The 13,178-nt window shown below is 54.5% G+C and overlaps 1 protein-coding gene across 3 annotated transcripts in view; it reads right to left on the bottom strand.

The window, feature by feature from the left end:
• Ppfia4 (PPFI scaffold protein A4) overlaps positions 1-13,178 on the bottom strand; it is a 48,738-nt gene that overhangs the window by 20,511 nt on the left and 15,049 nt on the right. For all 3 annotated transcript variants that reach the window (XM_029480637.2, XM_085841272.1, XM_085841274.1), the window contains exons 3-18: positions 12,348-12,449; positions 11,847-12,011; positions 11,496-11,570; positions 10,952-11,041; positions 10,210-10,401; positions 9,768-9,914; positions 9,433-9,567; positions 7,796-7,879; positions 7,361-7,492; positions 6,288-6,379; positions 4,351-4,459; positions 2,713-2,903; positions 1,323-1,563; positions 944-979; positions 570-703; positions 115-278 (exon numbers count right to left, since the gene is read on the bottom strand). In XM_029480637.2, the coding sequence (XP_029336497.1) occupies positions 115-278; positions 570-703; positions 944-979; positions 1,323-1,563; positions 2,713-2,903; positions 4,351-4,459; positions 6,288-6,379; positions 7,361-7,492; positions 7,796-7,879; positions 9,433-9,567; positions 9,768-9,914; positions 10,210-10,401; positions 10,952-11,041; positions 11,496-11,570; positions 11,847-12,011; positions 12,348-12,449 (2,089 nt within the window). The remainder of the gene's footprint in view (positions 1-114; positions 279-569; positions 704-943; positions 980-1,322; positions 1,564-2,712; positions 2,904-4,350; positions 4,460-6,287; positions 6,380-7,360; positions 7,493-7,795; positions 7,880-9,432; positions 9,568-9,767; positions 9,915-10,209; positions 10,402-10,951; positions 11,042-11,495; positions 11,571-11,846; positions 12,012-12,347; positions 12,450-13,178) is intronic.

Here is a 13,178-nt window from a genome sequence, read left to right on the forward strand (position 1 = left end):
GAAGCTGTTGGCATCTGGTTCCTACCCACAAGCCCCAGGACAGGCAAACAAAGCAGGCCCTCCGGAAGCTGACTCCCCAGTACCCGCCCAGCTCTCTGGGTGAAAGGCAGAGACCATGGCCCGTGGCATCCCGACTCAGCTGGATCAGCCTGCCCTTCTCCTTCTTCCCAAACAGGCGGCCAATGGATGACTTGATGCCCTTGCGCTTGGCGCCCTTGTGCAGGGAGTCCTGGCTGCTGTTGCTGCTGCTGGGGTTGCTGTCCTGACCCTCCAAGGCACTACAGGATGACAGCCAGGAAGGGGTGAATAAGAAGAAACACACTTCAATTGCAGCAAGAGAGATGGAAGTTAGACTTCAGGAAGGCAGTAACTATCATTGTTACTGATAGGGAGTGGGTGGATGGGAGTGGGTGGAGCCAAAGCAGGTGACTGAGGGAGATGTGGGGACATCAATCTCTGATGGTGTCCCAAGCAGAAATGAAGCAGTCAGGCACCTATGGCAGGTGAGATGCAGCCCCTCCAAGGCTGCGGGACAGAGACCAGAGGTAGTGCCTGCCCTGCTCACTCACCTCTTGCCCTCCTCTTGACTCAGGCCAGGGTGGCCAAGCTTCTCTAGCCGCAGCGTCCTGGGTGAGGAAGGAGGAGAAGTCTCACATTTTATGGTGGCTTTATCCTCTCGGTTCTCTTCCCGAGACACTGGCGACTGAACAGACAGTGGGGTTGTCAGGGGGTAGAGGGAGAGAGCTGGGGCCTGCCTACCCAGCCCAGACAAGGCGGGGATCAGAGAACCAGAGAAGGCTTCAGGGAGGCCCTGTGGCCTCTCAAGGTAAACTCAGACCCCAGGGCCAGGGGCAGAAGGCCAGAGGAAAGGGTCTGGACGCTGGTAACCCTGTAACCCACTAGTACCTGGTGTAAGCTAGTACCTGGTGTGGGAAGCACTCACCAGCAGCTTCCTCCTATGCTTTCTTAAGTCGCTGGGCTGAAAGAGAGAAAGAGGACAGGGCGAGCCTGCTTAGGATGGGAGCAGAGGAGCCATGGACGCACACCAGCCTGGAAAAAGTACCACAGCGGAAGGAACGGAAGGAACGGAGCACCTGGAAAGATAAATCCCCTCCCGAGAAGAGAGAGCAGCCAGACAGTGGGGTGTGGCTTTAAGCCTACTGTGATCATCCAAAGCAGGGAGCAGGGAGGATGTTACAAAGCCCTTCCTACCCAGAAGGGCATGCTGGTGACCTGGCATGTCATGTCACAGGCAAAAGATGCCAGAATGGCATCCACGGGCCTAAGGGTCTCAGGGCCTCTCAACCACCACCCAGACTCACCAGGGTCATGACCCCCATTCGGTCCAGATCCTGGGCAGCGCTTCGGGAAGTGAGCTTGGGTGTGGAGCGGCCACTGAGCGGTGGAGATGCACTGGCCAGGGAAAGGGCGGTCAGAGAGGTGGGGATAGAGCCGCGCTTGCGCAGCTGGGTCAGGTTGAGGGCCTCCATGCTGCCGCTGGTTACACGGGTCTCAATCTCCTCAGCTCGAAGCTCAGTGGACTCCTTCTCCTCCTGGATCATCCTGCTCAGAAAACCAGGGTGCTGCTAGGTACAGCCTTGCACTAAGCACCCTAGCACCAAAGGTGGGCAACACCCGTAGGCACCACCAGGGCTCCCAGGTCACTTTGGCCAGTCACCTTCCCAGTTTAACAAAAGCCAATTTCTGGAAGGAGGTACTTGGTCCATGAACTATGACCCATCTCAGCGGGAATCTCTGAGGTGCACTAACTACAGGAGTGACCTTGAGCGGCCTTTGCTCCCAGTACACGCCTCTATTGGGATCATGTTTATGCCCAAACAGGGCATTTGTAAATTCATGCCAGCCTCTAATTAGGTACCTCTGTTTCATTGTGAATGAGAAACACGGGAGATGGTGTGTTGTGCCCAAGGGGCACTCAGGGAAAGCTGTGCATATGCTTTCCATCACACCCACTGATGGAAAGATGCCAACTGGGCTTCAGAGAGGGGCATGTCCTTATTCTGAGACGATACCTTCCCCACTCTGAAGCCATTCAAATGTCTTTTCTCTTGAAAATCTGCTGGGACAGTAAATGGTAGCTATGGCTACTGGGATACTCTACAGAGGTCCACACTGGAGTCTTGTATTTGCATGTGTGTCTTGATGCTGATTTCTCAAATTTCAAAGTCTGACGTCAACAAGCTTGTCAGTTTCACCTCGCTGCATGGACAGTACCATAAATAAGCTGGCTAGAGACACAGGATGAAGTAAAGGTTTTGACAACTTTCCCTGTCTCCGGTTCCATTTGATGTGGCCTTATAGACTGAGAGGCATGAGAGGCACTGGAGAGCTTCTACCTGTACTTACCTTTACCCTGTCTAGGCTCAGCCACTTAGCAACTGTAAGTAAATCGCTAAACCCCTCTTGACTAACCATAACACTGACAAAGCTCCCACCCTGAGCTGGCTTCTTCACGGGCATACTGAATACCAGGAACACAGACAACTCCATCTTCCCAAGCCCAGCCACCTCCCAGCCCAGAGGGGACAGATGACACCTAGAGTCATCTGTAGCCCTGCCCCTCTGGGGTCAATATAAGGCCCGAATCCTTGCCTGGTACCCACAGAGTGTCCCTGGACAGGAGTCAATACTTCTCCTGCAGTGCCCCACCCAAAGGGCCCATCCTCCCAGGCAGCTTCACTCCCACCCCACCTGATCTCCTGGTTGATGGCATCTAGCTGCTCCTGTAGCATCATGGCCAGGGTCTGGGCATCCGAATGGCCACTGGGTGAGATGACATCGACCTGAGTGCCCACCTCATCCACATCAGAGATCTCAGGGTCACTGTCAAAGGCAGGCGTGGTGGCGCCCAACACCCCTGGCAGTGGCGATGGCTTCCAGTCCTTAGCGAAGGAAAGGAGCGGCAGTAAGAACCCTGGAAAGCTAGGGGCTAGAACCCTGCACCTCCTCCGGAAGCCTGATGAAGATGTGACCAGAGAAGGGCTCTGACACAGCCTCTTTGACCCAGGGCTCAAGTGTCCTGTGTCCCCATCCCTATGCCCCACTCCCCATCCCCCACCCCACCCCAGTGCTGCATTTCAGCCTCTGCCTCTTTTGCATGGAGCATCTAAGCAGCTGCTGTGTTCTTATAAACAGTGGAGTAAAGAGTCAGGAGAGGTAGGAAAGAAGAGGCCTTCAGACTGTGACCAGATTCACCTGCATCCCAGCCTGCTTGCCTCTCTGCCTGCCTGCCTCTCCACATAGCTTTCTGCATGCCTGCATGCCTCCCTGCCTAGCTTCCTGCATGCCTGCCTGCCTCCCTGCCTAGCTTCCTGTATGTATGTATGCCTCCCTGCCTAGCTTCCTGCATGCATGCATGCCTCCCTGCCTAGCTTCCTGCGTGCATGCATGCATGCATGCATGCCTCTTGTCTGCCTGCCTCTCTCTGCTTTCCTGCTTCCCTGCTTGCCTGCCTGGTTCCCAATGCCTGCCTGCCTGCCTCTCTACCTGGCTGCCCTCATGCATGCTACCTCCCTGTGTGTATGGTTGTTTATTTGCTTCTTCCTTTCTTTTGTTCATTCTTCTTTCCTTCCTTTCTTCCTTCCTTCCTTCTTTCCTTCTTTCCTTCCTCCTCCCCACTTCTTTCAATGGGTTCTAGTCATGTTGCCCCACCTGGCTCACAAGCCACCTGCCTCAGCCTTCCAAGTATGCTAACGCACCTACACACCAAGCTCAGATTAGGTGAAGATGACTTTCTCCCCATCCGACTAGGTGTTCCCTCTTTCTCTGTGCTCATACTCTAGGGCCCCAGAACAGATGAGGACTGGCAATTGGCGGACAGCTGGCCCTCTTCTGCCCCTTCTCTTTCCCTGCCCCCCACCCCATCTTCCTGTACAACAGTGTAAACTCCCAGCTGATTCTCAGGTGCCATTGCCTGGGGGGTCAGTTAATCTGCCATCTCTCCCTCCTCGACACTATAAGCCATGCTTTTGTTCCAGGAAGCTCATTAATTCCACTTTACCCTTCCAGTCCCCTCTCTGGCCACCAGAAATGAATGGTGCACAGCCAGGCACACACTCACATGCTGTAGTGGGGCCTCAGAGACCACTGGCCGCCTTCCACTCCTTACCTCTTGCCCACTGGGAGGCTGAGGTAAGGGGGGTGGGCATGTCACAGCTGTTGCAGCTGACAAGAGTCCCAACCCCAAGGCTGCAGCTGTCATTGACAGGGGAGAAGGCTGGGCGAGGCTTTGCACCACACGCCAGTCGTCTGTAACTGGAGCCAGACACACGGCTGAACTGACCCCACATTCCCCAGGGAGACCCCCACACATATCCCTCTACCCCTTACCTTGGCAGATTCATCCCTCAGCGCCGAATAGAGTCGATGCAGACCTGGGGGCGCGTGTGTGGCTGTACTCAGTGAGAACCTCACATCTGCTGCGCTGCCCACGTGTGACCTTGAGTGGCAGGAGAGAAAGACGGGCCCTGAAGACTGATAGCCCCAGCCTATACTCACGGGGCCCAACGACTGGGGAATGGCCAGTTTGGAGAGAAGCAGTCTGGGATACAGCTGTTTCAAACATCAGAAGAGCTGCCACGGAGGCACGAGGCTCCACTTAAGCCCTGGTACTGGGGGGGGTAGGTCAAATGGACCCAAGGGAGGATGCTGTAGGGAGCGGTGGACCATTCTGCGTGAGCAGGATCGTCTCCTGACAAGTGTTAGGATGCTTTTGAAGAAGTTGAGCCCCCTGTCAGAGAGGCATTCAAGTGGAAGGCCTTGGGCTTTTGCGATCACAGCCATGCAGGAGGGCTCCTGGCCCAGGGGACAAAGATGAATCTAAAGACAGGAGCTCTAAGGGCCGTTCAAGTCTGGAGGTCTTCGCATCTTGGTTTTCTCTCTAGCCGCTCTCTGCAGGTTTCCTGATAACCTGAACTGAACACCTGGCTCAGATTCACACAGGTGTGTCCTCTACACCACTAGGGAGCTTTGAAGACCCCCAAAGCTAAATCACAGATACAAGTTAGAGAGTCCACTCTGGCTGCCCAACAAGTCTGTCCCAAGTGCAAGACCTTAGGGCACCTGGAACAATGTCTGGTATTGAGAAGCCTTCTCTGGGATTCTTCCACAATGGCTACTCAGTTCAGAAGCCTTGATGGAGCCTCATACAGAGAGGCAAAGGAGCCTACAATCTATACCATGCACCCGGGAAGAGGGCGCTCCAACCTAGCTTCCCCACTTCAATTCTGTGACTCAACATGTGAGGCCAAGAGTTCCCAGTCAGCAAGGAAAGCAAGCAGCAGCAAAGGACTTTGGTGTGCTCTGGGTCAGTTCTCATTCACCAAGAGCTTGTTCCTTCTGGTCAACCAATGGGGAAGGAGAGGTCAGAAAGGTCCCTGCCACCTCCTCTTCACCTCCTCACTATACAAGAGCATAATTTCTAGTGAGCTTGAAGATGAGACTTGCATGTCTACCACCTCAGAGCTCCAGAGGCCTCTCACCTCCAGCCCAGCATCCTTTGCCCTCATACAAGCACCTCCTATGCACACATACATGTGTGTTTCTCGTAACCACCTTCCTAACAGCTAATGTCCATGTCCTGGTGCAGCAAGAACACCAACTGAAGGCATCAGCACATCTCAGAAGGAGTCAAGAACCCTAGGCAGTAGCATCCAGTCATCTTCCTCTTCACCCTACCTTGATGCTCTGAGAACTGAGTTCAATGCCAACTGCTTCACCAAGTATGGCTACAAGCGCCACTGGCCATGTCTTACAATGCTTTCAGGTAAAGGGATATGGCGGCCACGGAGAAACGTGGCTTCTCCACTTCCAACAGGAGGAGGGTTACTGCCTTGTTTCACTTGTTTCCCTGGTGTCTCTCTGTCCGCTGGCTCCTACTTGAACTTGGGTGGTCCTTGACTCTCACAAGAACTTCAGTGAGTGGTGAACTCTACGGAGGGTCTTGCAGGATAACGGAGAGCATGTAATGCAGTGGACCCTGCAAGGGCGTGCCCTCTGGCAAGGATCTAGGAAGCATGGCCTCCTCCCACAGCAGAGAAGGACCACTATTGATTCCTGGCCTCTCAGCACCCCCTAGAGGAGGTATGCTCCCTTCCTAAGTGCCCAGATGAGCTGAAGGGCTGGCCAAGCTCGCGGAGCCCCAGTGTCCCCTCCTGACAGGACGGAAGACCCTGAGGTTCTGGGCAGTGTTTTGATGGGGGAGTCTCCTTTCTTAAGATCCACTCAGGACCATAACCCAGCATGCACTGAGTCCCACACTCTAGTACCTGGAGTGGATGCCATCCACAAACGGCCCCCCTCGACCCTTCAGCTGGTCCACCTCTTGGCGCAGCTTCTCAATCTCTTCGGACAGGCGGCCCTGTGCCAGGCAGACCCAGGGTGGGATGGGGCCAGGGAGGGGCAGAGAGGGGAGAGTGGAAGTCAGAGAGGGGCAAAGAGGAGAACAGAGGTGGGGCAAAGGAGAAGAACATACTGCAAGGTCTGAAGCCAAGGGCCCCAAGCTAGGGCCATGGATGACACCAAGGAAGAGGTGTGACGGGGAAAGGAGCAGAAGATTGACAGAGGGGCCGGGCCAGAAACCGTGCGACCCTGCCTAGAGAAGAGTTCTGCAGGCCAGTTGGCGCCTCACCACCAGACAAATGCAAGGCAAATGAAGCCAGGCGGCAAAGAGGACCAGGTCTTTGCGGCACACACCGCTAAAGACAGCGGCTGCTAACCCCCAGCAGGTAGGACTCTTTCCTCACACAAGTTAGAGGCTCCCACCAGATCCTTCAGTGGGCCCAGAGTCTGAGCTAACCCTATGGCCTATGTCCATGGCCTCTGCCCCTCTGGCCTCTGTATGGATACAGCATATATACAGTCTATAGCTACTGTGTCAGGCGGGCGATGGCATAGTGTGCGCGTGACCTAGCAACGTGGCTAGCAGAGCAGCTTCGTGAACACCAGGCACTGTGCCTGAGGCCTCCCACATGAGCAGGGCTAGCCAGCAGCTGGGTACCTGTAGCTCTTCTATGTTATACCAGGAGTTCTCCAACTCCTGGGTCAGCGTTTTCTGAGGGAGAGCAGCTGTGAGCCAGGGGTCCTGACTCTGATCTTGGAGTGACCCCGATCTCAGGTGTCTTCTTCTTCCAGCCCTACCTCTCCAGACCAGCACGGTCCTTCCTGGCCAGGGATGCTCCTCCCTTCCCTGGTTGTGGCTCAGGTGGCTTTACCAATATGCTTATTTTTATATGCCCTTCCCCCCACCACCACACACTAACTCCTCACAATCCCACTCCTCCAGTCCACTGGGCTCCACCCATGCCCACCCTGCCCACTGTGCTCACCCCAGCTTCCTCACCTTCTCCTCCAGGGCAGCCATTCGCTCCTTGAGGTGGAGCTGCAGGCGTTCGTTGGACTCACTAAGCAACCGGTCCACGGTGTCTGACAGCCGCTTATTGTGGTCTTCATTCATCTTCTCCCGCTGGCGCACCTGCACATCCCACCATCTTGTACTTGGTCTCCACAAGGCCTTGTCACCACCCTCTTCCAAAACCATCCATTTCCACCGGGGTTCTGTGCCTCTCACTTGTCCACTCGTCTGTCCTCTAGGACATTTCTCTCCAGCTCTTCCAACCCACTCCTCCCTGTCTGAGAGCCTCCTCTTACCCCCATGTGAGCTCTGTCCCTAGCCTAGCCTTTCCTCTGGACACCCCCCCCCCGACGGACCACCCTATAAGCCTGCCCTGGGGGAGGGGGGACGGAGAAGAGGCCAATGGCTAACTGGTGCCCTCACCCTTGCCAGCTCCTGGTTCTTCTCTTCCAGCTGCCCTTCCAGCTGCCGCAGATGTTCCTCAATGTTGCCATGACGTTCCTCAGCCTAGGTGCAGGGACAGTCAGCCACCTTGGAGATCTTTGTTCCCTATGCTCAGGCCCCATATGCCACAAACCCTGGTGTCAAGGTGGTCTTGGAGATGGGAGTCTCGGGATCAGAAACCCAGCTCTCTCCCATCATCTTGGAGCAGAACTCTTACTACCTTTTCCCCTCTTCTTCTTGCCCAGGGCTAACCTTAAAGTGTATGCCCACTGGACCAACAAGGACTAAAGGGAATAATCCACAGTAAATGTCCAAGTGCGGTAAGCATGCCAGAATGCTAGCCTCCCCATGGCTATTACCTCTACTACTAAACCAGCTAGCCAGTCCTGGCCATTATCCAGTCATAGGGACCCTGTTGTATCTGTACCCAGAACATTACATCCCTTACAGTCAGGAAACCCTTTCTTTACGTCCTCCTGCTATGACTCACTTGAACACACCAATCACTTGAGCCCATCCCTTCGAGACAGATTTTGCTCAGCCTTCCACCCCCACAACATCCTCTACTGTAACTTAAGTCTCGGGCCTCATTCCAGGTCTGCCAGGACCATAGTGGCTACCCCGGCGACTCCACCATCATAGAAGGAAACTGAGGTGCGGTTAAGGGAGAGGCTCTGTGACCTAACCAATAGACTCTGGAAGAGAGGAGGAAGTGTATGCACCTAGAATTAACCAGAGATGAATTCTGTCGTTATGACGGGAAACTGTGTAGAGGTGTGAATTGCGATCACCATAGCTCTCCCTAAACCCTCGGGTAAAAGGAACCACTGTCACATGAGCACTTGACCCAGAGCCTGATGCTTACAGACTTCCAGTGTGGCAGATGGGTCCTCCAAGGACTGAACTTACCGTGCCTCTGAAGACCAGGGCCATATCTGCTTTGGCCGCTGAGTCTACTGGTGTCTGGCCTGCACACCGCTCAGGAATTATTACTGCAGTTACCTCTCCATTAGGTAAATTTGTATACACCTTTACTTCATTCTAAAGCTGCAGCCTTCAAGCAACCAGGGATGCTCTCCAGGGCTAGAATGCTTCCGTTGGGTAAAGAAAGATATGCTCAGTCTAAAACTCTCCCTGCTCCTGCCTTGATGGTAGAGTCCCCCGAATCCTACAGCCTCAAACAAGAAGAAGTTTCAGCTGGAATGGCCCAGATGATGATAAAAGTGTCCTGTGTCCCTGTAGCGGCTTCTCCTTAAAGGACTCTGCCTTAAGCCTGGAAAGATGGCGCACGCCTTTGATCCTAGAACTCAGGAAGCAAAGGCAGGTGGATCTCTGAGTTCAAGGCCAGCCTGGTCTACAGAGTGAGTTCCAGGACAGAGAGATGGCTACACAGAGAAACTCTTGTCTCAAAAAAACCAAACCAAAACAAAACAAAAAGTAATGAAGACCAGCATTACCTTCCCAACTGAGAGACTGGAGGACTCAAGGCACTGTGCTGAACGGTGTCTCACTGTGGGGAGCAACTCCCCGGCCCCCAGCCTGCTGTGCCTCCCTGGCTCCAAAAGAGCCTAGGACACAGGAGGTGATAGAAGATCTCAGGCCCCTGGCCCACTTGCCTTGGTGAGGGCTGCGATTCTCTGAGACAGCTCAGCCTCCACCTCGGGCAGAGTCTCTGCCTTGCGCATGGTCTGCTGCAGCTTCTGCTCTGCCACTTCTAGCAGCTCCTGCAGATGCCGGGCTTTCTCCTCACACTAGCAGTACAAAGAAGAGAGCAAGTCAAGATGGAGCACTAGGTCCCCATCTCCATCCCAGCCACAACAGGGAAGCAAGCAGGTGACAGGCCAGAAGAGTCTTGGCTCTTTCCTATGGCCACCAAAGAATAGTTTCCACATGATCATCGAGACCCCTAGAGTCAGGTACAATGTCACCCCGCTCCATCTAGCCGCGTTACCTGGCGGTGCAGGGATTCCTTGTTGGCCAGCTCATTCTCCAGTTTGTCATTGAGGTCATGGATGGATGTGGCCTCTCGCTGAGCAGCCAAGTAGCGCTTCTCCAGTGTGGTGATTCTCTCTTCCATGTCCTCCTTCTGAGCCAGAGCCTGGGTGGAGCAGAGAGTCGGAGAGGAAAGGTCACTAGCCTTTCCCTGCCCTTCTCACAGCTGCCCCCTCCCACTAACACCTGACTGCGCATGCCCAGAAAGGCCTGCGCTCTTGCTTCCCTTGTCAGTGTCTGGCCTTGACCCAACCCTCCCATCTCCCCCGTCACAGTGGACCCTGCCAAGGGTTGAGTCTTACCCTCCCTGGCTGGACACCTGTTCATATCCTCCCAAGAGCCGATGCCTGTAGCCAGCAAGACACAGTTGCCTAGTGCAGGCCTGGGCCTCCCTCACCTACCTCTCGGAGGTCCCGCTGATGCTTGCTGCTCAGCTCCTCTGACTTGATGAGGTCTCGGCGGGCCGTGCCCAGGTCCTCCTCCAGCTCAGTCACAGTGGCACTCAGGGTGACCAGCCGCTCACGGGCCTGGCTCAACTCATAGTTTTGCTTCTCCAAGAGTCCTTGCAGCTCTTCCACGCGGCCAGTGTCATCCTCCAGGGACAGAGAACCATCACCCAAGGAGCCAGAGATGCCCATACCCCACCCTGCTCCATCCCAGGGAGGATGGGAGGAAGGAACCCATGCCCACAGCTCATAGCTCTACCCCACATTAGAGCTTAGGGCCACTGAGCCTAGTAGCTCACTCCTGATAATGGCCAAATACCCATGGTCTCCTGTGTATCGTATATCTTTAAAAACAAACAAACAAACAAAAACCATGTTTCTAGTTTTTCCTTCTGGCTCCACCTCTTGTATCCCAGGAAGGGGCAGATAAGGGTCAGAAAGGCTCGGAGACCAGAGGAAGCTTGTCAGATGCTTGCCCACAGGAAGATGTGTGCATAGGCCTATCATGTACAGTAGCACAAAACTGAAAACCTACAGATTCCCTTGCCGAGGAGCGAGGAGGGAAAAGAGGAGTGGGAAGAGGATAGAACGCCCCAAGCTTAATTAAAGCCATAGCCAGCTGAGCCCAGGCAGGCAGGACCTCCCACTCCTGTCCTATGGGATGCAGGCTCCTGACAAATAGTTCCCCATTACCCACTTTCCACAGGCGTTTTGGTCCCAGATCCACAGTCCCTTCCTCTTCTGCTACTCCATCCCGAATTCCTGCACCCTGCTGCAGGGCAGATACCTGTAAGACACAACCCCAACACACACACACACGCACACGCACACGCACACGCACACGCACACGCACACGCACACGCACACGCACACACACACACACAAAATAAATAAATAAATAAATAGATAAATAAATAAATAAATAAAAACCATGAGTCACAAAAGAGTCCTCCTAGAAAAACACTCTTCAGCTACCTGTCCCCAACCACCGCAGGCAGATATCTGATAAAGAACACACGGTGATCAAGAGTTACTGGCACGCCGGGCGTGGTGGCGCACGCCTTTAATCCCAGCACTCGGGAGGCAGAGGCAGGCGGATTTCTGAGTTCGAGGCCAGCCTGGTCTACAAAGTGAGTTCCAGGACAGCCAGGGCTACACAGAGAAACCCTGTCTCGAAAAACCAAAAAAAAAAAAAAAAAAGAGTTACTGGCTGGCTTTCTCAGAGGGACAGTGCAGCTTACCTGCTGGTGAGCTCCTGCCAACTGCTCCTCCAAGGTAGTAACGCGCTCTAGAGCTGCCCGGAGCCGCTCTCGCACCTGCCCAGGGTAAGGAAAGATGTGGGGAAGAAAGCCATCCTACAGAACTCAGGGCTGGGGCAGTGCAGGCTTGGTCTGCCACATGGGAGAATGTGAAGGGCCTGTGGAGATGCAACGGCCCAGCAGGGAACCTACTAGGATTGGCAACCAGACCAATAGCAGGAGGGGTCCTACAGCTGGAAGACAGGTTCCCTAACAGCAGGGGTAGATAAACCCAGGAAAGAGGATAGGAGACTCAGGGAGGCCTGGATGGGAAAGGGTGAGGCAGGTGGGTACCTTCTCATCCAGGGCCTTGTGGTGCTCAAATAGTGACTTGAGGGCCTTCAGCACCTCCACCTCACTGGAGACACCTGAAGGTGACTGGGCCTGCCGTTTTACCACTGTCATCCGCAATGACCGCTCATGGCGGGACACGAGGCATTCCAGATGTTCCAGAAGCAGCTGGGAGAGAGCAGGGGAGGAAAGGAGAGAGGGCCATGGGCATGCGCCCTAAGGGCTACAAAGCAGGGCCCACAGGATCACCAAGCACGATGTCCATAAACAGCTGCTCCTCCATTAAACAGCTGACCCCAGCGTGGCTCCCCTGGCCTCTCCCCCAGAACTTCAACCAACCCCACTGTGACCCAGGAACCACAAGCAAGAACCCAGTGCTAGGGACTAGGTGTCCTTGTCTGCCCGTAACCCCAGGATGGGAGGCAGAACCTGCTCAGCCAAGCTGCCGCCTGCTCCTGTGGCAGGGTGCACATGCGCACACACACAAGGCCACCCCTTACTTACCCTTGTGTTATTCCGCTCTGCTTTCAGCTCAGATATCTCTTCCTCCCGCTCCAGAAGCTGCTCCCGACACATGCTTAGCTCCCGAGTTAAAGTGGCAAATTCCTGAAAGCCCCCAGAAGCCCTCAGTGCTTGGGATTCACCTCCAACTGGTGCCCTGCATACCCAAATCCACGGGAGGCTTCTCTTATCCACCCTCTTATCAGCCCACCTCCCTCACATCCCAGCCTGGCCCCCTGGCAGTGCAGGAAGCCTGCAGCTATCGGGAACTACTGGAGGTGAAGAACATATTAGGATTCCAAGAAACAGGACTGCTTACAGAAACTGGTTAAGTCTGCCCTGAAAGGCCTGCCTCTCCAGTCACCAGTGACCAGACTACACTCACCCTCTAGATTGATGCTATAAAGCTCATGTGTGCATGATTCCCAGGAAGCTTTCTTCCATCACCACACACACACACACACACACACACACACACATACATACACACACACAGGCTTTGCAAGCTGCAGATAGCTAGTACAACAAATAGGTTGAAAGACCCACCTACATGAGAGGGGAGGAACACAGCCCTGTGGTGCCTGCCCTGGCTTCTGGGAGCCCTATTCAATTAAGCCAAGGCTATAGCTCAGCACCTGATGGCATATACCGACTGTCCCTTCCAAGGGGAAACTCCCCCACACTGCCATGTAGAGGTCTTTCCAAGCCCCACTCTACTATTAAACAAACTACAAGGGAAGAGTGCTCTCCTTGAAGTTCCAGGCCCACCACATCCCACCAGCCTAATGACACCACACGGTCCCAAAAAACATTCTCAGATGGATGAGTGGCTGC

This window comes from Mus caroli, unplaced genomic scaffold (assembly GCF_978045245.1).
Source record: "Mus caroli unplaced genomic scaffold, Mus_caroli_1 scaffold_1, whole genome shotgun sequence".
In the NCBI taxonomy this organism is placed as follows: Eukaryota; Metazoa; Chordata; class Mammalia; order Rodentia; family Muridae; genus Mus; species Mus caroli.